At 36.1% G+C, this 21,206-nt stretch overlaps 1 protein-coding gene across 1 annotated transcript in view; it reads left to right on the plus strand.

The window, feature by feature from the left end:
• Window positions 1-2,846: 2,846 nt before the first annotated feature.
• taok2b (TAO kinase 2b) overlaps window positions 2,847-21,206 on the plus strand; it is a 39,245-nt gene continuing 20,885 nt past the window's right edge. The window contains exons 1-18 of the mRNA XM_016661041.1: window positions 2,847-3,422; window positions 7,557-7,697; window positions 8,650-8,721; window positions 9,624-9,725; window positions 10,228-10,273; window positions 10,356-10,452; window positions 10,622-10,735; window positions 12,121-12,212; window positions 12,295-12,388; window positions 13,516-13,597; window positions 14,416-14,583; window positions 14,700-14,936; window positions 16,758-16,934; window positions 17,886-17,957; window positions 18,860-18,961; window positions 19,464-19,509; window positions 19,592-19,688; window positions 19,858-19,971. Of these exons, the coding sequence (XP_016516527.1) occupies window positions 7,566-7,697; window positions 8,650-8,721; window positions 9,624-9,725; window positions 10,228-10,273; window positions 10,356-10,452; window positions 10,622-10,735; window positions 12,121-12,212; window positions 12,295-12,388; window positions 13,516-13,597; window positions 14,416-14,583; window positions 14,700-14,936; window positions 16,758-16,934; window positions 17,886-17,957; window positions 18,860-18,961; window positions 19,464-19,509; window positions 19,592-19,688; window positions 19,858-19,971 (1,844 nt within the window). The 5' untranslated portion in view covers window positions 2,847-3,422; window positions 7,557-7,565. The remainder of the gene's footprint in view (window positions 3,423-7,556; window positions 7,698-8,649; window positions 8,722-9,623; window positions 9,726-10,227; window positions 10,274-10,355; window positions 10,453-10,621; window positions 10,736-12,120; window positions 12,213-12,294; window positions 12,389-13,515; window positions 13,598-14,415; window positions 14,584-14,699; window positions 14,937-16,757; window positions 16,935-17,885; window positions 17,958-18,859; window positions 18,962-19,463; window positions 19,510-19,591; window positions 19,689-19,857; window positions 19,972-21,206) is intronic.

The raw sequence follows: 21,206 nt of genomic DNA on the forward strand, positions 1-21,206 counted from the left end.
GCGGTGATGCCTTCACTGCCAGCTGTGACAGAAATAAACGTTTGATAAAGCTGTGTAGGAACCAGAGAATAACAGCTGCAGACAGAATCATCTTTCTGTCCTTGTGATTTTATCTAGAAGTATTAATTTTAGTTTCAGAGGATTTTTATGTCTTGATGTGTTTTTTTTAATTAAACCTTTGACTTTCATGTGGTGAAATGTTTGAGTTTACTTTTAATGCAATAGTAATTCTCTGTCTTTACGAATCACTTCGTTCCATAAGCTAAATGGAGCCGAATTTAAAATGCCAATCAAATAACAAGTTTGATTGCCATTTCCAAACTTCTCTGTTTTATTTTGTGTTTACAGCCAAGGTTGCAAGTATAGCAAAACAAAAGAAACAAGAACATATTGGTCTCAAACTGTTTTTATTTAAAGGAGCAAATTTATAAATAAAATCAAAATATTATGTGTATTTTTAATGAGACATTAACACAGCTACTGTTTGTTACTCCTATATAATAGCTTTAAATAAATGACTCCAAACTAAAAGCATCTGATGTTCAAATTTAGTCAATGCAAAACATAATCACAAGTACCTAATAAAATTGACATTTACATTTGTTGTTAAAATATTATTCAAGTTTACAGTGTGTGATGAAGCTGCTGCCTATGCTTACAGTTAAACTGATGCATAGTGTGAGAAACAGAATTTATTACAGTCAGATCACATATGAATGCTGTTACTCCACCCAGTTTGTTTTGTTTATTATAATAAAAATGAGGAATTGGAATAAGGAAGCAGTGACAGGTCAGACAGGATCATATTATTGGGTGGATAAAGTTAAATCACTTTAAAAAAAACTTATAGTCTAAAAAATGTTGGAATCTGCTTGGCTTTTTTGGTGGAGGTAATCTGGGACTCGCATGTTCTGTGTGCATATCCTGCATATCCTGTCTGCCAAAATGGAAAAACATGCAGATTACACCTTGTGGATTACATAAACAAGCTCTAATCCAGAGAAGTCATATGTGTTATTGCGCTGAGATAATTTCCCATCAAATCAGTCTGACAGATGGGAAAACTCAGCGTCTGTCAGCGCGACAGGAATTACCTTTAAATCCCCCTAACTAGTCACAAAGGTAATCCAAAGAGTCATTTACAGGAAATTAATAAATTGTTACGTTTTGCATTATGCAACAGCATCACGGTATAGCGTCTTTATTCCTTCTGGGCATCGGTTACGTAATAATCTCTTTATCCAAAATACAGGTTTTGGAAAATAGATGGATGGAAACATCAGGAGCAGCGTAGATATATTGTTATATTATTTAAATGAATTATGTGCCATCCAGGCCATTTGTCCACAGAACCAAACATGTAGAAGCAGAATTCAGCTTCTATCCACCACAAATCTGGAACAAAGTTCCAGAAAACTGCAAAACAACTGAAACACTGAGTTCCTTTAATTCAAGGCTAAAAATCCAGAAGTGCTTTTAAACCATGATAAATTTAACTTTGACCAACGTTTTTGATGTGGATTGATGATTTTTGGTTCTTCTCAAAATTAAATATCTGTTTTTGGTTTTCACGATGATGATGTACGTTGTTTGTGCGCTTCGGATGTTTGTACGTTTCTTACACATTTCTGTTTTAATGTAAAGCACTTTGGCTCTCCTAGTGGTTTTTGCTAAAGAAATGAAGTTGATTTTTTTAAAATAGTTTTACAATGTTAAGAACTTTAAACTCACTGAAATGTACAAATGTACAACACTTGACCATACCTGAAACAAATCCAGTGATGTAGTTTCTAAGGGAAACTTACGCCACTACACATGCAAACAACTTGTTCTGGGAACAACTGGCAGATAAGATATATTTAATTTTCTAGTTCTTGGGTGCCACACCCCTTCTGATGCAGCCCTGGGCAACCGCCCATATCAAAAAACCCCACTGTATGCATGTTTTCATTTAAAATGGTTAGTTTACAATAATTTATGTGCATTACATTTAAATTAACTATGTTATATAGTTATAATGTCATTATTTAATTAGAATTAATTATATAATTATTATAATAAAAAAATTTAAAAAAAGTATATTCAGAGGTGGGTAGAGTACCCAATAATTGTACTCAGGAAATCACTTTGGAGAAATTAAGATATGGGGTCAGAGCAAAGACCAGTAAATTTAAGGAAATTTGGGATGCCTTCATGCAATTGTTGGAAAGTAACCAAGCTGAAATGAATTAGTGCAGTGGAACAAAATAAAAGAAACACCTAATAAGATTAATATTAATTCATATAACTTATATTTATTAACAAGACAGTGATGCCTTATTTAGGCATGATAGATGGATGATTGAACCTTTACTTTATTTGTATATTTTTATGCGTATTTAGCCATGTGTACTTTTTACCCCTTTATTTTTAATATGGTTTTCATTGTTATTTATACTACTTTTTTTTTAGCTAAATATTATTTTATTTTATACTCTTATTGTTAATTGTGAATGTGAATATTCAGCGTTTGTATGTTTTCTATGTTTCATATATGCAAAACTCAATGCAAATATTGTTTAAAAAAAACTAGTTACTGCGCAACTCTCTAAATTAATAATAAACTAATAATTAGTTTGTTATATAATTTTATTTAATTTACTTTTATTAACTATGTTAATAAAAGTATAATAATACAAAATATGACATGCTAGATTTAGAAATAATGGTTAGAATTAATAAATTAAATTAATGTAATATTTTTAATACTTTTTATGCTGAATGATCTCATATTTTCGTGGTGTTTTGATGATTTCGCCTCGGCCACATGGGGATACTGTTATTGGACACTCGCCTGCTTCTCAACCCGAGAAGAAGAGCACTTCCGGTTTCCTCTCGGCTCCCGCCCCGCTCCGCCATCATGAAGTCCTGAACAAAAAAACGGATGAGAGCCGAGCAAAAATGGGGATAAAACGGAGCGGAGAGGCAGCTCACCGACAGCGTTAGCTAAAATGTCACTGCGAATCGGAGTAGGGAGCGGAGTGGTGGATTTTAATGAGCCGGTCTCCCGCTGAACGACGTCCTCTATCAGCTCTGGCCGTTGACGTTATTCGGTTAGCCGCGGTGCTAACAGCAGCCCCGGAGCCTTGGCCCTGATTTTTCTCCCCATTTTCTCCGGCAGGGCAGCTGCGCTCGTGGGTTAGCTGGCAGGCGGCAGTCAGCTGGCTCCACTCATGTCAAGTAGCAGAAAGCTGCTGGGAGCACCGGGATGGCCGGGGGTTTAGCTACAACCGTGACGGGCAGACGGAATGTGGGCTGTTCGTGTTGAATAGACACCAGAGCTGAGGAGGAGACGGGAGGACAGGGGAGGGAGAAACCAAGATTTTCCTGCCAGGCCAGTCAGCTAGCTCTAGGGCTAGCTACAGTGGATCCCAAAAGCCACGGTAAGACTTTATATAAATCATTTAAACTGCTGTAAAACAAAACAATCGTTGCCTCTCTGAATCATTATCTATTGTTAAGAACGGACACTTCTTTGGATATTTACAATTGAAACAATATTTTACACCCTTTTTTTTGCAACCATATTTGGCGTGTCACGAAAACAAATTTTGCTAGACGATAAATTGTCCTAGAAATTATTGAAATAAACGATAATATTGTTTTGACACCATTTTCAAAGAATATGAAGGTATGCAATAATGTATTCTAAAATATTAATAAACTTTGAATTCTAATGAACATTTAATGCTGGAGCTGGAAGACATTTTAAATATCCGAAATACATAAACAAAACAACAGAAACAAATAAAACGAATTATAAAATCTTGGTCAACAAAATTATCCTTCAAAAAAGGGCTAATTGAGACTGAAGCACCAAACTGAAGACTTTTGTCATCCAGTTTTTGGTAGAAAGAGAAAAACGATAAATCATGCAAATGGAAATTGAGTTTGTTTTTATCTATCATGTGATTAAGTGATTCACTGCTTGACACAGGCCTACTAGTGTGTAGGCTTGTCACAAGAACAAATTATTGTGCTTTACGATAATGTAATTTTGAGGCCATTTTCAACTAACATAGTTGGAATAAAAATGACTGTAATGTAAGTATATCCTCCTAAGGTTAAAAACTTTAATGTCTAATTTAACTGGAACTGGAACACATTGTAATACCCAAAATAAACAAGCAAAACAACTGATGCAACAATAATTTAAATTGGATTTTTGAATTTAGACAGGGAAAACAGGACTGGGTTTGATATTGATATTAGCATCTCTTGAATGATTATTATCCAAATGAAAATTACTGCGCTCATTTTAATTTATCACTCAATTAATTTCTTTCTTTCTTTTTGTGATCTTGTTTTTATTAAGCCCACCCACGTTTTACATGCAGCTAGAAATATAAAAAAATAAGCCTTTACAGAAACCACATCAGTGCAACATAACTCATCTCTTTTTGTGTTGCCTGCCATCAGGCTCTTAAAAAACAGATCAAGACGGCCCGGCTTTGGTTGCAATATTTAAACAGCTTCTTGTTTCTAAAGGGAACCAAGTAGTTCCTCTTTGACGGCAACAGAACAACCACAGAATAGCATCTGATGTGGCTTCGTTTTGAAGTTTGCATTCAAAGCCCCTGGGCTTTAGAGCTATTGTCCTGTTGGAATAAAGCAGAAATGGACTCACAGAATCAATAATTATTGTAATTATACTCCACCTTTTGCCATGCTAACGTAATAATCAGCCTGTCTGATGGCGTCTCATTTCAGTAGATGCTCACTTCTGTCATAGCAATGTCCAAGATGCTAAAACCGCACGAAGCGTTAGAACTACACAGCACACGAAAAAGAGAGGATTGCATGATTTTCCAATAGGATTATCCAATTGCAATTAGAACTGCATGATATATATTTATCAATGCTGAGACCATTATATCATTTGCAATAAATTCAGAGTTGGGTAGTAAAATTTCTGAATTTTCTACCCACTGAATGAAAAACAAACATGTTTTAACCAAAAATTCACCAGACGTACACACACCTGCAGTTTTTGTTAAAGTTTCACAAGTTTTTTTATTGAAAAAAAAACTGATTTGGAAAAATGTTCTTTTGCCTGATTTTGTTGGGGGCGGGGGGTTGTTAGTTATAGGAATTGTCATTTTTGTCCCTAAATTTGATGATGTAATTTTTAAATATTAAATGATTGATAATTTGATCAGTTACTCGGTACCTGAGAAGACAAGACTTTTTAGCAAATATTTTTTCCTTTTTTTTTTTTTTTGAGTAATTTCTTGAATGGCTACTTTTTACTTTTACTTGAGTACAATTTTTGTCTACTCTACTCCGTCTCTTTATTCCAATGGACATAAGACATTTTCTGGCGTTAGCTTCCAATTTTATTAGTTCAAACACCAAATATGCTTTAATATGCAATGAAATCTGTCTACTGCAGAAGCTAACCTCTATAGACTTCCTTAGCTCCAGTTTTGGTGATTCAGCCAATCAGCACCAAGGAAAGTAAACGCAGCTCCTGGACTGGCTGCTTTGTAACTCCAGCTATTAATATGTGAAGTAGCATTGTTGCTACCCCAAACTTCAATGTATTTCATTGGATTTTATGTGACTACCATAAACACACATTTCCATCAATGACACATGGTGGAGGAAGCATCATGCTGTGGGAATGCTTTTGTTGTTGTTGTTGTTGTTGTTAGGAAGATGGGAATGTGGATGAAGCTAAATGAACCAGAAGGAAATCTGTTGGATGCAGCAAAACACTTGCTTACATAAAGTCAGAGCTACAGTAAAGTGCTTCACATCAAAGCATATTTATGTGTTAGAATTTCCTAGTCAAAGTCCAGTGGAGAACATGTCTGTTAATAGATGCTTTTCATCCAGTTTGACTGAGCTGAAGCTGTTCTAAGCTGTTAAGAATGTGCAAAGGTGCTAACATAGCATGGTGTTAGCACATGGTGCCGCGACAAAGTGTTGGATTAAAAATAGCATGCCACACTTTTCAAATGTTTTAAAAATTTCTAAACAGTTTGTGAGTCCATCATAGAAAATGATAGACTCACATAATGCAAGTCTGTGGCTGTTACTCGACTGAAAGCATCAGGGGTGTGAATGTTTTTGCACAGATGAAGATTAATACCAACTGATTATTGGTATTAATAACTGATAATATGATAGCCTGCCATGTTTCATCAGACCAGTCAGAATTTGAGGATAGCAATTATTTGATACATTTTGCACATTTAATCTCTGCATTTATGACCTTTTAAAATATTTTGATTAAATATCATATTTCTTGTTTTATAAATAAGTCTGAAACTGTAACCTTTTCTAACAACGTTTTTCTTTTGCCAAGTTACAAAATATAATATAAAGTTGGGAACAGTGACTGAAACTAAATGCTGTTATCTAGGCTCTCAGAATAAATAGTTACAAAATAAATGTAGATTAAAATTAAACCAGTAACATGTTTTAAAACTTATCTGTCAGCTTTAATAAAACGTTTAAGGAGTTGGTGGCATTACAATAAAACCATTTATGTTTTATTATGCCTTATCCTATCAGGATAATAAGTTATCAGTGGTAATTTAAATGTGGTGAACTGTGCCGCTTTAACCTTTGGTTACCTTTACAAAGTGGTTGTTGGTTACCGTTTCATTTGGTTCAGGGAAATCTTGTGGCCTAACTGCTCTGCCCTGCAGGAAAATCCTCCAGTTGTACAGTTTTATCCTAATCAGAATTCAGCAAGGAAAGACTTTGTCTACATACTTTACTGCTGCATTTTATCCCAGTTTCAGTTTTATTCTGGAAGTATTAATTCTCCTTCACTTTTCCCACATTTTATCGCTTTACGGCAACAGATTTCAGTTAATTTTAATGTAATTTTATGTGATTTACCGACACAAACCAGCAAATAGTTGTGACTGGGTCTTAACTTGTCCCAGAAATTATTGTGATGAACGATAATATTGTTTGTTTTTTTTAGATCATTTTCAGGTAATAATAATGGCATTCAGATCAATTAATTTTAAATTCTAATGAACATTTAATGCTGGAAATGGAAGAGATTTAAAATATCCAATATGAATTGAAAAAACAACAAATAAGATGAATTATAAAATCTTTGTAAACAGAACTGTCTTTCAGTAAAATTGGCTAGTTGAGACCGAAGAATTTTATCTTCCAGTTTTTGGTAGAAAGAGAAAAACGGTAATCATGCAAATGGAAATGATTGAGCTTGTTTTAATTTTTTATGCGATTAATTGATTTGTTGCTTATTTCAGCAGGATTACACACAACCAAAAGCATGAATAAAATGAATCATGATGTCTTTATGAATAAAATTGCCCTTCAGATCAGAAGTCATTTTAATTCATCATATGATTGTTTATTACCAAGTTAATTTCTTAAGCTTTGACTGTTTCAGTTTTCCATGTTTTGCTCCATTTAAACCTGTACCAGACCTTTTTAAATTATTTTGTAAGCCGTGTTTCCATCAGAGGTGTCAGTAGTCGTTCAAACGGCAGACTCTCACGCTGCGTGTGTCCTGCGCTCCCCGCCAGGCGCTGGCCATGCCGTCGAGTGTGCGGGCCGGGAGCCTGAAGGACCCGGAGGTGGCGGAGCTGTTCTGCAGGGAGGACCCCGAGAAGCTCTTCACCGACCTCAGGGAGATCGGCCATGGGAGCTTCGGCGCCGTCTACTTTGTGAGTTTGCTGCTGTGTGTTTGGATGTCTTGATGTCTCCTGTGTCTGTCTGTGCCAAATCTGTCACATGAAAGACGCTCTGATGTTTATTTACTAAAGAATCTGTTTAAAATCTGAGTCAGATGAAACGCTGTGTTTGCTGCAGGTTGCCCTATTTTTTTAAAATAAACCAATCCAAAGAATGTGCGAAAAGATTTCAATATGAGGGCTGCATTGCTATGATAGCTTGCAGTTTAACCCTTCAAGTCTCAAATCTCTGTATGAAGTTCCTTAAATGTCCTGTGAGTGAATTATTTGGCCAATTTCTCCAAAACAACCTTAACTTTTAATATCTAGCAGTTATTTACAACTTACAGTCTGTTAAGAGTGTTTTATCAAATTAAAATGAAGAAAAACCTGCTTCCTCTAACGGTGGGAGTGAAGTTACCGTAATAACCAAATATTTCCTGGGAATCGCCTCCCCTTTCAGAAACCGCTGGAATGTTTCAGATAGTGCAAAGTATCGCGGAGTTACAGCACCGCAACGTTGGCTTGTGAAAATGTGTCGTTGCCAACATATTCGGCTTAATTTAGTTAATTCAATGATACAAATTTACCTAAATCTGCCTTTATTTATGAATAAGTGACCAAAACCCTTAATTTACTGGTCAGAAAGTAGATTTTGTTCTATATTTTTCCAGTTGGTACTTTGAAAATTTGCAGTTCTTTTTTTAATAAGGCGAACCAATATCCAAAATAAATAAACAAAACAGAAACAATAAATAAAATGACCTATAAAATCTCTGTAAACAACATTTTCCTCCTAAAGATGGAAGGTGAAGGCAGGTTGATGTAATCCTGTTTACTTTGACATGTCCAGTTTTATGAACAGAAGACGAATCATAGTTTTTTTTACAGAAATCAAACCTTCATTTGAGCTAAACCTGAAACTCATTCCTCCTCCCCACTCCAGGCCCACGACATCCGCACCAATGAGGTGGTGGCCATCAAGAAGATGTCCTACAGCGGCAAACAGTCCAATGAGGTACGAGACAAAAAATCATTTAAATCAGGCGTTTTCATTGCTGGATAAAATCCTTCAAAGTTCTTGATATTCAAACTTCATAGTTAAGAAAAAAAGTCAAGCCAAAAACCGAATTAAAAGCATTAGATTAAACTTTTATTGTTTTACTTCATTTAGAATTAGTAAAATTATTTTATTAGCTAAATGCAGGAAAACTTAATTCTTGCAGAGATTTCTTTTAGCTTTCTTTGGATATTGTGTTTAAGCATTTAATTTGAGCAGGAGCTTCATTTACCCAGGATTAGTTTAGATTGTTTCAATGTAATGCATATTTATTATTTGTAATTGCTCAATGATTTATTGACCTGGGTATAATTGTTACTATTAATAATGAACATGTATTTTATTTATAATACTCTTTATATCTTTAGATCTCAAAGGGCAAAAAACAAAAGCAATTGTAACAAATAAAAATAAATAAAAGATTAAAACCAATTTCTAAGAAAATGAATCAAATATTTTCCTAAAAATAAATTTATTTTTTAAACAGTCAGTGGATTGTGGTGCCTTCAGACTGTTGATCAAAATAAAGCTTAGTTTATATTTTATACACTAATAAACTTAATTCAGATGTAAGGAGTTTCATTATTATTTTATATTTTTTATTAAATTAGTGTTTTTATTTCTTTGACTAGTCAGGTTTATAGGGACTTTTTAAAACACAATGTTAGTTTATCTTGTCTCTCCTGTAGAATGCAGTACTGTTAAAAATGATTTCACATAACTGAATTAAAACTCTTCTTTTTTTTTTAGTTTATTTGCATTGTTTCTGTCTCAAAGTGTGGTACTGAAAATGCCTGAAAAGTGTTTGAGTTTTACCGTTCGACCCGTGGATGAGTCAGCTGGTTCTGTTTCTGCTCCAGAAATGGCAGGACATCATCAAGGAAGTGAAGTTCCTCCAGAAGCTGCGCCACCCGAACACGGTGGAGTACCGAGGCTGCTACCTGAGGGAGCACACCGCCTGGGTGAGGCTGCGCTGCACCTGCAGCTCCAGCAAATGCAACACATTTACAAACACTGAATTTAAAAAAAAAAAAACTTTTCTCACCATCTGATATTAAATCACTCTAAAATTTGCAAATGTTCTCTGACTAAAAAAGCAGGAACTCTAAACCTCCAGTATTTATTTCAGTAATGTCACTTCATTGTTGCACTTCTGCTGCTGTTTGCATGTCGTAGTCATCGCAGCGTCTCGGCTCCACAACTTCCTGAAACGGCAGGAAGTGAGATTAGATTTCAGGTTTAGCTCCTGGTTCCTTCTGGGCTTAATAAAACTTTTATTCCCAGAGACGATTCGCTGAAAACCTTCGGCATATTTGGAAAAGCTAATGAGGTTAAAAAGCAATAAAACATTGATAAGTAGCTAGATTTCTGCAGCTTTACTTCAGCGCTGGAGCAAAACAAAATGGCCACTGTGTGGTTGGACGTGTCCAAACAACAGTGCTCTTCCTGTTTGCTCTTTTCCAGCTGGTGATGGAGTACTGTTTGGGTTCAGCCTCCGACCTGCTAGAAGGTACAAAGGAACAAAACATTTATCGAGATTTCGCTGCGTTTTCAGTCCGTCGTTTATGCAAATGTAAAAATTCTCTCCACAGTCCACAAGAAACCCCTCCAAGAGGTGGAAATAGCTGCCATTACCCACGGTGCTTTGCAGGGACTGGTCTACCTTCACTCTCACAACATGATTCACAGGTGAACCTCGCTTCTCTTCAGCCGCCCCGCTCTCTGCGCCCACGCTTCTGACGAGAGGCAAAGCAGTTCTGATAACAAAGCTTATGCAACACTGTTTATGCTGCAGCGACATCTCATCTCTTCCTCTGTGTTTCTGTTTTTCTTCCATCTGATGCTTTCTGCCTGTCAGGGACGTGAAAGCAGGAAACATCTTGCTAACAGAACCGGGTCAGGTCAAACTGGGAGACTTCGGCTCTGCTTCTATTGTTGCTCCGGCCAACTCCTTCGTGGGAACACCTTACTGGTAAAACAACCACGGCGCATTTATTAAATGTTTCATACGCACTAGGATTGAAACGATTAGTCGTGATTAATCAATCATTGAAATAACCAACTAATTCTGTTTATGTATACAGAATAAAAAGACGCAAACTTCTCTTGTTTTACATCAGTTAAAGTTACCAAAGTTATTTCAGTTCGCCAAATGCCAGAAAATGTGGCAAGAAAATGTTTTAAACAACTTTCTTTGAATTCAGAAGTTTACATACTTTTGGTTGGTATCAGGGATAAACTGAGTCTAACCTGCAGTCGGAAACTTGCACCAGTGCAAAAAGCTAGTAAGGCTGCAAATGACAATTAATTTTGATTATTCAATTTGCTCATTATCCTGATGATTAATCGATTAATCAAATAAAAATGGTCACATTCTGCATGTTTTTATTTAAACTTTTTTTATGCAATATTAGAAATTGATTAAAAATGCAAATAAACAAATCAAGTTCTCTTTTAAATAACAAAATAAACATTCAATGTCTGAAATGCAACTACACACCATTCCTTGACACTAATAAGCTTGTACATCTTGCTAATACGTTACCTTTGAGTTAGTTTTGTCTTATTTCATATGTACTAAGATATTTACACTAGAAACTAGATTTTGTGTTTTTGCAATGTGTTCTTTTAAGAAGGAACTGGAAAATGTTATTTGTACTTTAAATACTAACTGTTAGAATCATGTCTCTTTTTTGGGGGGAAGGTTATCAGCAGAAATTCCAACTTTTTGCCAACATGCTGTGGCAAAAATAAAGCTTAACAAACTTTTGAAAAAAATGTTGTGAAATCAAATAAAACACAGCAACATCCTGGAGGGAAAGGCAAGTAAACAAAGAAATTCCTCTTTTAAACAACAAAATAAATATTTAATGTCTAAAATGAAACAACACACCGCTCCTTTAGGAACTGCTCGATCATTTAATGATTATCAGTTAATGGTTAATATATTATTAAGTTAGTTTATAATTATTTGAGAAATCGATTAGTCGTAGTGAATCTCATTAATCGTTTCAGCCCTGCTCTAGACGTCTGCTTCATTAAATCAAGAACATTTACAATCCTTAGTTTCCTCTTCCTGAGACTCTTATATGACAGTCAGAGCCGCTGTAACACTGACTGCTAGAGGAGATTCTTCCTGCCTCTGTTTATCACCATCTACGACTCTCTGAAGAAAATTGTAGGATATAAGTTGCAACATTTCATTTCCCTCTGAATTTAATAAAATATTTTTGAGTTTGATTGTCGTCAGTTGATGTTGTTCAGACTCTGGAAACGGATTTGCCTGCAGGTGCAGCTCCGTTGCTCCACGACCAAATGGAAACAGAAAAGGATGGAAATGTTGTTTTCTCTGTGCAGGATGGCGCCTGAGGTGATCCTCGCCATGGACGAGGGACAGTACGACGGGAAGGTGGATGTGTGGTCACTTGGCATTACCTGCATAGAGCTGGGTAAGAGGAAAACTCCCATTAGCGCGTTAAGGACAGAAGTTCACCAAGCTGAAACCATTTCCTCTTTCTTGTCGCTTCGCAGCGGAGAGGAAGCCGCCGCTGTTCAACATGAATGCTATGAGTGCCTTATACCACATCGCCCAGAACGAGAGCCCCGTGTTGCAGTCGAATCACTGGTGAGAAAAAGCTTTCGCATCCATAAACCTCAACACCGTTTGCAAAGTTTTAGATGAATAAAAAACGTAAAATGTGGTTAGAATATCTTTGCTCCCCTGAGATAATTAAGCCTTTGCTTCCATGTTTTTTCCACCTGATTCATTGTTTTCTCATGGGCCTCTACTGTTTAGAGGAAACTGTTGGAGATTCTTATAGGTTGTTATGTTTAATTTAGAGAAAACTCTTAAGCCCTTTTCATCCTTTATGTCACGATTATTGGAAAAAGATGGGATAACTTTATTAGGTTTTAGAGCTCTATCTACAGAGCAGGTTAAGAACAATAAGTGCTGTTCAGAGAAACTCACGCATAAATTAGTAACAGAATAGGCAGCAAGAATTACCGTATATTCTGGACTTTGTCACATCAGTCAAAAAATTTCATCAAGAGGAAATCAGCCAAACTATGGGGGCTGGAAAATACGATAAATCAAAGAGCGAGTAAAATAAATTGAATGGTCACTCTGAATCTGAAGCCTCGGATTTTAAATTTTTTAAAGCTAAATTTTAATGTGCATTGTTGAAGCGTTCCACAGTTTGGGAGCTTCAACTCCTCTACATAACCTGCATCCAGCCTCGAATCGTACAAAGAACAATTACTGAGCCTCTTAATATTATTGATCTTCGTCTTATTGAAACCAAGAACATTAAAATTAATCCAGAACTGGACTTGGATCCGATTAGCTGAAACCAAACCGGGATCATCGCTGTCTTGTTCGCTGGCTCTGGGTAAAAATTGAGCAAAGATGCCTTGTACCTCAGGAAGTGAGAAATTGAAAACCATTCCCTAAAAGAAGTGAAGTGAATTACAGCAATCAGCGATGATGGGAAAACAGTAGTTAAAACAGTAACATTTGGGTTTCCCTACAGAGTTTTTGTGTTTTCAGGATGAATTGTAAATCTAGGTTTTGCATCCTGCTATGATAATTAATAACATAATAATTTCCTGACTTGGCAAATCCGTCAGAGAGAGACTGGATGTAGAAGTTACCCGTGTTCTTCAGTGGAAAGTAAACCTGATACTCAGCAGCATCTTTAAACCTTTTTGAACTGCTACTAAATCATGATTTTTATTTGTTTTCTGTTCCAGGTCGGATTATTTCCGCAATTTTGTGGACTCCTGTTTGCAAAAGCTGGCCCAGGACAGACCTACCTCTGATGTGCTGCTGAAGGTACGGACAGTCGGAGGAAAGAGGTTGGAGGCAGCAGAGTCTTCAGATTGGTTTTCAAACCGAGAAATTAGAAGATAAAATGCCTTCAATTGTAGGACATTTTATTTTAATACATCTAGGGCCGAAACGATTAATCGTGATTAATCAATTGTTAAAATAATTGTCAAATAATTTAGAAATTGATTAATCGTTAGCTGAAACAAAAAAAGGCCATTTGATGACAAAAAGAACTTATTTACAGCCATTAAGCCAAAACTGTACAAAATGTAAACATTTTGCATTTAAGGCATAAACATTTGTGAATATGTTTTATCTTGTTTCAGATTCAGTAAATGGAAAGCTAGGTTATTGCATTTTAGACGATAAAATGTTTCTTTTCTTATTTAAAAAAGGAACCGAATTGTTTGCATATTTACTGTTTTTCTAATATTGAATAAAAGAAAGGAAAGTGGTTAAATAAAAAATATGCAATTTTTAACCGATTATTTGTTAAAAAATAATCAATTACTAAAATAGTTGCAGCCCTAAATTCATATTTTTATGAATTCATAAAATTAATAAAAAACCAAGTGGGTGTACTTGCATTTTTATATCACAAAATATATGTAATTTATATTTTGGGCCAATAAAACAAGCCCAGGAGTCAAACTTTGTCCTAAAGAGTAATTTAACTTAATTATTCCTACATGATTTTGTCGCTGAGCTCTGAATCATAAACTGTAAAATCTCTAAGTTTTCCAGATTCACTCATAAACTGTGGATTCTCCTGTTGGAAACGTAAAGCTGTTGTCTCATCCCGTCTCTGTCCCGCCGCCCAGCACCATTTCCTATGCAGGGAGCGTCCCATGACAGTGGTGATGGATCTGATCGCACGAACCAAGGACGCCGTCCGCGAGCTCGACAACCTGCAGTACCGCAAGATGAAGAAAATCCTGTTTCACGAGGCTCACAACGGTCCGGCACCGGAAGGAGGGGATGAGGAAGAGGTGAGGCCGAGAAGGCAGGCTGCGTTCGTTCATGCCTTCATCCGTTTGGGATCTTTATTACCTTCATCCCTGCAGCTCGAATGTTTGAATCCAGCGTTTCCCTTTGCTTCCTCCAGGATGTGGAAGGGTACATGCTGCGCACCGGCACCGTGAACAGCATGGAGAGCTCCCACTCCCTGCCGTCCATGTCGATCAGCGCCAGCTCCCAGAGCAGCTCCGTCAACAGCCTGGCCGACGGCTCGGACGACAGCGGCGAGATGGCCATGATGCAGGAGGGCGAGCACACCGTCACCTCCAACAGCTCAGTCCTGCACAAACCTCTGGTCAGACACGCCGCTCTTTATTTAAGAATATAAATCACTAAACAAGACCACAAAGCCCAAAAACACTACCTTCAGTACAGCATCATTTTATGATCAATGTTTTTAACCAGTAATTGGTGCAGCATCCTTTAGTCATAATATAATATTTAGGATTTTTTTGTACATTTATTGTCTGTTAAAAATTAAAACCAAACAGTTTTGGATAATTTTGACTTTTAAGAAACTGCACCCCCTACAGGAAATGTGAAGTAATAGCAACACAAAGTTACACTTCTACATGCAAGGGAGGAAATGTTGTTTCTACCTTCACAGTAGAGTTATTATGCTGCAAATATGCAAAATGAAGCAGCAACAAAATAAATTATTTGGCAAAAAACACAATGATTTAAGGCACTCTGAGCTGGAGAAGACTGACCCAGTTTGGACATCAAGGAGGCTCGTATATGAAGAAATGTATTTAAATTTGCACATTGGGTTTACATTACTTAATCTGGGTGGTTGGGTAGATATGACAGCAAAAGCAAAAAAAAAAACAGTAAAAGTCAGTAAGCAGGATCATTTGGCATCTTCTTGTCTGTATTTATTAAAGTTTAAAATAATATAAGTAAGAATTCATCTTTTTAATGTGGGTCTTTAAATTCAATATAAATTTCCGAGTATTGACAGAATTAGGGAGCAAATAGCTGAAAACCATTAACACTTTTATAATCTGTAAAAATACTTAGAACTGACTACTTTAACAGTTCAAATGACAAATTTACCTTAATATACATTNAAATTAAACCAGTAACATGTTTTAAAACTTATCTGTCAGCTTTAATAAAACGTTTAAGGAGTTGGTGGCATTACAATAAAACCATTTATGTTTTATTATGCCTTATCCTATCAGGATAATAAGTTATCAGTGGTAATTTAAATGTGGTGAACTGTGCCGCTTTAACCTTTGGTTACCTTTACAAAGTGGTTGTTGGTTACCGTTTCATTTGGTTCAGGGAAATCTTGTGGCCTAACTGCTCTGCCCTGCAGGAAAATCCTCCAGTTGTACAGTTTTATCCTAATCAGAATTCAGCAAGGAAAGACTTTGTCTACATACTTTACTGCTGCATTTTATCCCAGTTTCAGTTTTATTCTGGAAGTATTAATTCTCCTTCACTTTTCCCACATTTTATCGCTTTACAGGAACAGATTTCAGTTAATTTTAATGTAATTTTATGTGATTTACCGACACAAACCAGCAAATAGTTGTGACTGGGTCTTAACTTGTCCCAGAAATTATTGTGATGAACGATAATATTGTTTGTTTTTTTTAGATCATTTTCAGGTAATAATAATGGCATTCAGATCAATTAATTTTAAATTCTAATGAACATTTAATGCTGGAAATGGAAGAGATTTAAAATATCCAATATGAATTGAAAAAACAACAAATAAGATGAATTATAAAATCTTTGTAAACAGAACTGTCTTTCAGTAAAATTGGCTAGTTGAGACCGAAGAATTTTATCTTCCAGTTTTTGGTAGAAAGAGAAAAACGGTAATCATGCAAATGGAAATGATTGAGCTTGTTTTAATTTTTTATGCGATTAATTGATTTGTTGCTTATTTCAGCAGGATTACACACAACCGAAAGCATGAATAAAATGAATCATGATGTCTTTATGAATAAAATTGCCCTTCAGATCAGAAGTCATTTTAATTCATCATATGATTGTTTATTACCAAGTTAATTTCTTAAGCTTTGACTGTTTCAGTTTTCCATGTTTTGCTCCATTTAAACCTGTACCAGACCTTTTTAAATTATTTTGTAAGCCGTGTTTCCATCAGAGGTGTCAGTAGTCGTTCAAACAGCAGACGCTCACGCTGCGTGTGTCCTGCACTCCCCGCCAGGCGCTGGCCATGCCGTCGAGTGTGCGGGCCGGGAGCCTGAAGGACCCGGAGGTGGCGGAGCTGTTCTGCAGGGAGGACCCCGAGAAGCTCTTCACCGACCTCAGGGAGATCGGCCATGGGAGCTTCGGCGCCGTCTACTTTGTGAGTTTGCTGCTGTGTGTTTGGATGTCTTGATGTCTCCTGTGTCTGTCTGTGCCAAATCTGTCACATGAAAGACGCTCTGATGTTTATTTACTAAAGAATCTGTTTAAAATCTGAGTCAGATGAAACGCTGTGTTTGCTGCAGGTTGCCCTATTTTTTTAAAATAAACCAATCCAAAGAATGTGCGAAAAGATTTCAATATGAGGGCTGCATTGCTATGATAGCTTGCAGTTTAACCCTTTAAGTCTCAAATCTCTGTATGAAGTTCTTTCAATGGCCTGTGAGTAAATTATTTGGCCAATTTCTCCAAAACAACCTTAACTTTTAATATCTAGCAGTTATTCACAACTTACAGTCTGTTAAGAGTGTTTTATCAGATTAAAATGAAGAAAAACCTGCTTCCTGTAATGGCGGGAGTGAAGTTACCGTAATAACCAAATATTTCCTGGGAATCGCCTCCCCTTTCAGAAACCGCTGAATGTTTCAGATAGTGCAAAGTATCGCGGAGTTACAGCACCGCAACGTTGGCTTGTGAAAATGTGTCGTTGCCAACATATTCGGCTTAATTTAGTTAATTCAATGATACAAATTTACCTAAATCTGCCTTTATTTATGAATAAGTGACCAAAACCCTTAATTTACTGGTCAGAAAGTAGATTTTGTTCTATATTTTTCCAGTTGGTACTTTGAAAATTTGCAGTTCTTTTTTTAATAAGGCGAACCAATATCCAAAATAAATAAACAAAACAGAAACAATAAATAAAATGACCTATAAAATCTCTGTAAACAACATTTTCCTCCTAAAGATGGAAGGTGAAGGCAGGTTGATGTAATCCTGTTTACTTTGACATGTCCAGTTTTATGAACAGAAGACGAATCATAGTTTTTTTTACAGAAATCAAACCTTCATTTGAGCTAAACCTGAAACTCATTCCTCCTCCCCACTCCAGGCCCACGACATCCGCACCAATGAGGTGGTGGCCATCAAGAAGATGTCCTACAGCGGCAAACAGTCCAATGAGGTACGAGACAAAAAATCATTTAAATCAGGCGTTTTCATTGCTGGATAAAATCCTTCAAAGTTCTTGATATTCAAACTTCATAGTTAAGAAAAAAAGTCAAGCCAAAAACCGAATTAAAAGCATTAGATTAAACTTTTATTGTTTTACTTCATTTAGAATTAGTAAAATTATTTTATTAGCTAAATGCAGGAAAACTTAATTCTTGCAGAGATTTCTTTTAGCTTTCTTTGGATATTGTGTTTAAGCATTTAATTTGAGCAGGAGCTTCATTTACCCAGGATTAGTTTAGATTGTTTCAATGTAATGCATATTTATTATTTGTAATTGCTCAATGATTTATTGACCTGGGTATAATTGTTACTATTAATAATGAACATGTATTTTATTTATAATACTCTTTATATCTTTAGATCTCAAAGGGCAAAAAACAAAAGCAATTGTAACAAATAAAAATAAATAAAAGATTAAAACCAATTTCTAAGAAAATGAATCAAATATTTTCCTAAAAATAAATTTATTTTTTAAACAGTCAGTGGATTGTGGTGCCTTCAGACTGTTGATCAAAATAAAGCTTAGTTTATATTTTATACACTAATAAACTTAATTCAGATGTAAGGAGTTTCATTATTATTTTATATTTTTTATTAAATTAGTGTTTTTATTTCTTTGACTAGTCAGGTTTATAGGGACTTTTTAAAACACAATGTTAGTTTATCTTGTCTCTCCTGTAGAATGCAGTACTGTTAAAAATGATTTCACATAACTGAATTAAAACTCTTCTTTTTTTTTTAGTTTATTTGCATTGTTTCTGTCTCAAAGTGTGGTACTGAAAATGCCTGAAAAGTGTTTGAGTTTTACCGTTCGACCCGTGGATGAGTCAGCTGGTTCTGTTTCTGCTCCAGAAATGGCAGGACATCATCAAGGAAGTGAAGTTCCTCCAGAAGCTGCGCCACCCGAACACGGTGGAGTACCGAGGCTGCTACCTGAGGGAGCACACCGCCTGGGTGAGGCTGCGCTGCACCTGCAGCTCCAGCAAATGCAACACATTTACAAACACTGAATTTAAAAAAAAAAAAACTTTTCTCACCATCTGATATTAAATCACTCTAAAATTTGCAAATGTTCTCTGACTAAAAAAGCAGGAACTCTAAACCTCCAGTATTTATTTCAGTAATGTCACTTCATTGTTGCACTTCTGCTGCTGTTTGCATGTCGTAGTCATCGCAGCGTCTCGGCTCCACAACTTCCTGAAACGGCAGGAAGTGAGATTAGATTTCAGGTTTAGCTCCTGGTTCCTTCTGGGCTTAATAAAACTTTTATTCCCAGAGACGATTCGCTGAAAACCTTCGGCATATTTGGAAAAGCTAATGAGGTTAAAAAGCAATAAAACATTGATAAGTAGCTAGATTTCTGCAGCTTTACTTCAGCGCTGGAGCAAAACAAAATGGCCACTGTGTGGTTGGACGTGTCCAAACAACAGTGCTCTTCCTGTTTGCTCTTTTCCAGCTGGTGATGGAGTACTGTTTGGGTTCAGCCTCCGACCTGCTAGAAGGTACAAAGGAACAAAACATTTATCGAGATTTCGCTGCGTTTTCAGTCCGTCGTTTATGCAAATGTAAAAATTCTCTCCACAGTCCACAAGAAACCCCTCCAAGAGGTGGAAATAGCTGCCATTACCCACGGTGCTTTGCAGGGACTGGTCTACCTTCACTCTCACAACATGATTCACAGGTGAACCTCGCTTCTCTTCAGCCGCCCCGCTCTCTGCGCCCACGCTTCTGACGAGAGGCAAAGCAGTTCTGATAACAAAGCTTATGCAACACTGTTTATGCTGCAGCGACATCTCATCTCTTCCTCTGTGTTTCTGTTTTTCTTCCATCTGATGCTTTCTGCCTGTCAGGGACGTGAAAGCAGGAAACATCTTGCTAACAGAACCGGGTCAGGTCAAACTGGGAGACTTCGGCTCTGCTTCTATTGTTGCTCCGGCCAACTCCTTCGTGGGAACACCTTACTGGTAAAACAACCACGGCGCATTTATTAAATGTTTCATACGCACTAGGATTGAAACGATTAGTCGTGATTAATCAATCATTGAAATAACCAACTAATTCTGTTTATGTATACAGAATAAAAAGACGCAAACTTCTCTTGTTTTACATCAGTTAAAGTTACCAAAGTTATTTCAGTTCGCCAAATGCCAGAAAATGTGGCAAGAAAATGTTTTAAACAACTTTCTTTGAATTCAGAAGTTTACATACTTTTGGTTGGTATCAGGGATAAACTGAGTCTAACCTGCAGTCGGAAACTTGCACCAGTGCAAAAAGCTAGTAAGGCTGCAAATGACAATTAATTTTGATTATTCAATTTGCTCATTATCCTGATGATTAATCGATTAATCAAATAAAAATGGTCACATTCTGCATGTTTTTATTTAAACTTTTTTTATGCAATATTAGAAATTGATTAAAAATGCAAATAAACAAATCAAGTTCTCTTTTAAATAACAAAATAAACATTCAATGTCTGAAATGCAACTACACACCATTCCTTGACACTAATAAGCTTGTACATCTTGCTAATACGTTACCTTTGAGTTAGTTTTGTCTTATTTCATATGTACTAAGATATTTACACTAGAAACTAGATTTTGTGTTTTTGCAATGTGTTCTTTTAAGAAGGAACTGGAAAATGTTATTTGTACTTTAAATACTAACTGTTAGAATCATGTCTCTTTTTTGGGGGGAAGGTTATCAGCAGAAATTCCAACTTTTTGCCAACATGCTGTGGCAAAAATAAAGCTTAACAAACTTTTGAAAAAAATGTTGTGAAATCAAATAAAACACAGCAACATCCTGGAGGGAAAGGCAAGTAAACAAAGAAATTCCTCTTTTAAACAACAAAATAAATATTTAATGTCTAAAATGAAACAACACACCGCTCCTTTAGGAACTGCTCGATCATTTAATGATTATCAGTTAATGGTTAATATATTATTAAGTTAGTTTATAATTATTTGAGAAATCGATTAGTCGTAGTGAATCTCATTAATCGTTTCAGCCCTGCTCTAGACGTCTGCTTCATTAAATCAAGAACATTTACAATCCTTAGTTTCCTCTTCCTGAGACTCTTATATGACAGTCAGAGCCGCTGTAACACTGACTGCTAGAGGAGATTCTTCCTGCCTCTGTTTATCACCATCTACGACTCTCTGAAGAAAATTGTAGGATATAAGTTGCAACATTTCATTTC

Source organism: Poecilia formosa, unplaced genomic scaffold (genome assembly GCF_000485575.1).
Source record: "Poecilia formosa unplaced genomic scaffold, Poecilia_formosa-5.1.2 Scaffold308, whole genome shotgun sequence".
Lineage (NCBI taxonomy): Eukaryota > Metazoa > Chordata > Actinopteri > Cyprinodontiformes > Poeciliidae > Poecilia > Poecilia formosa.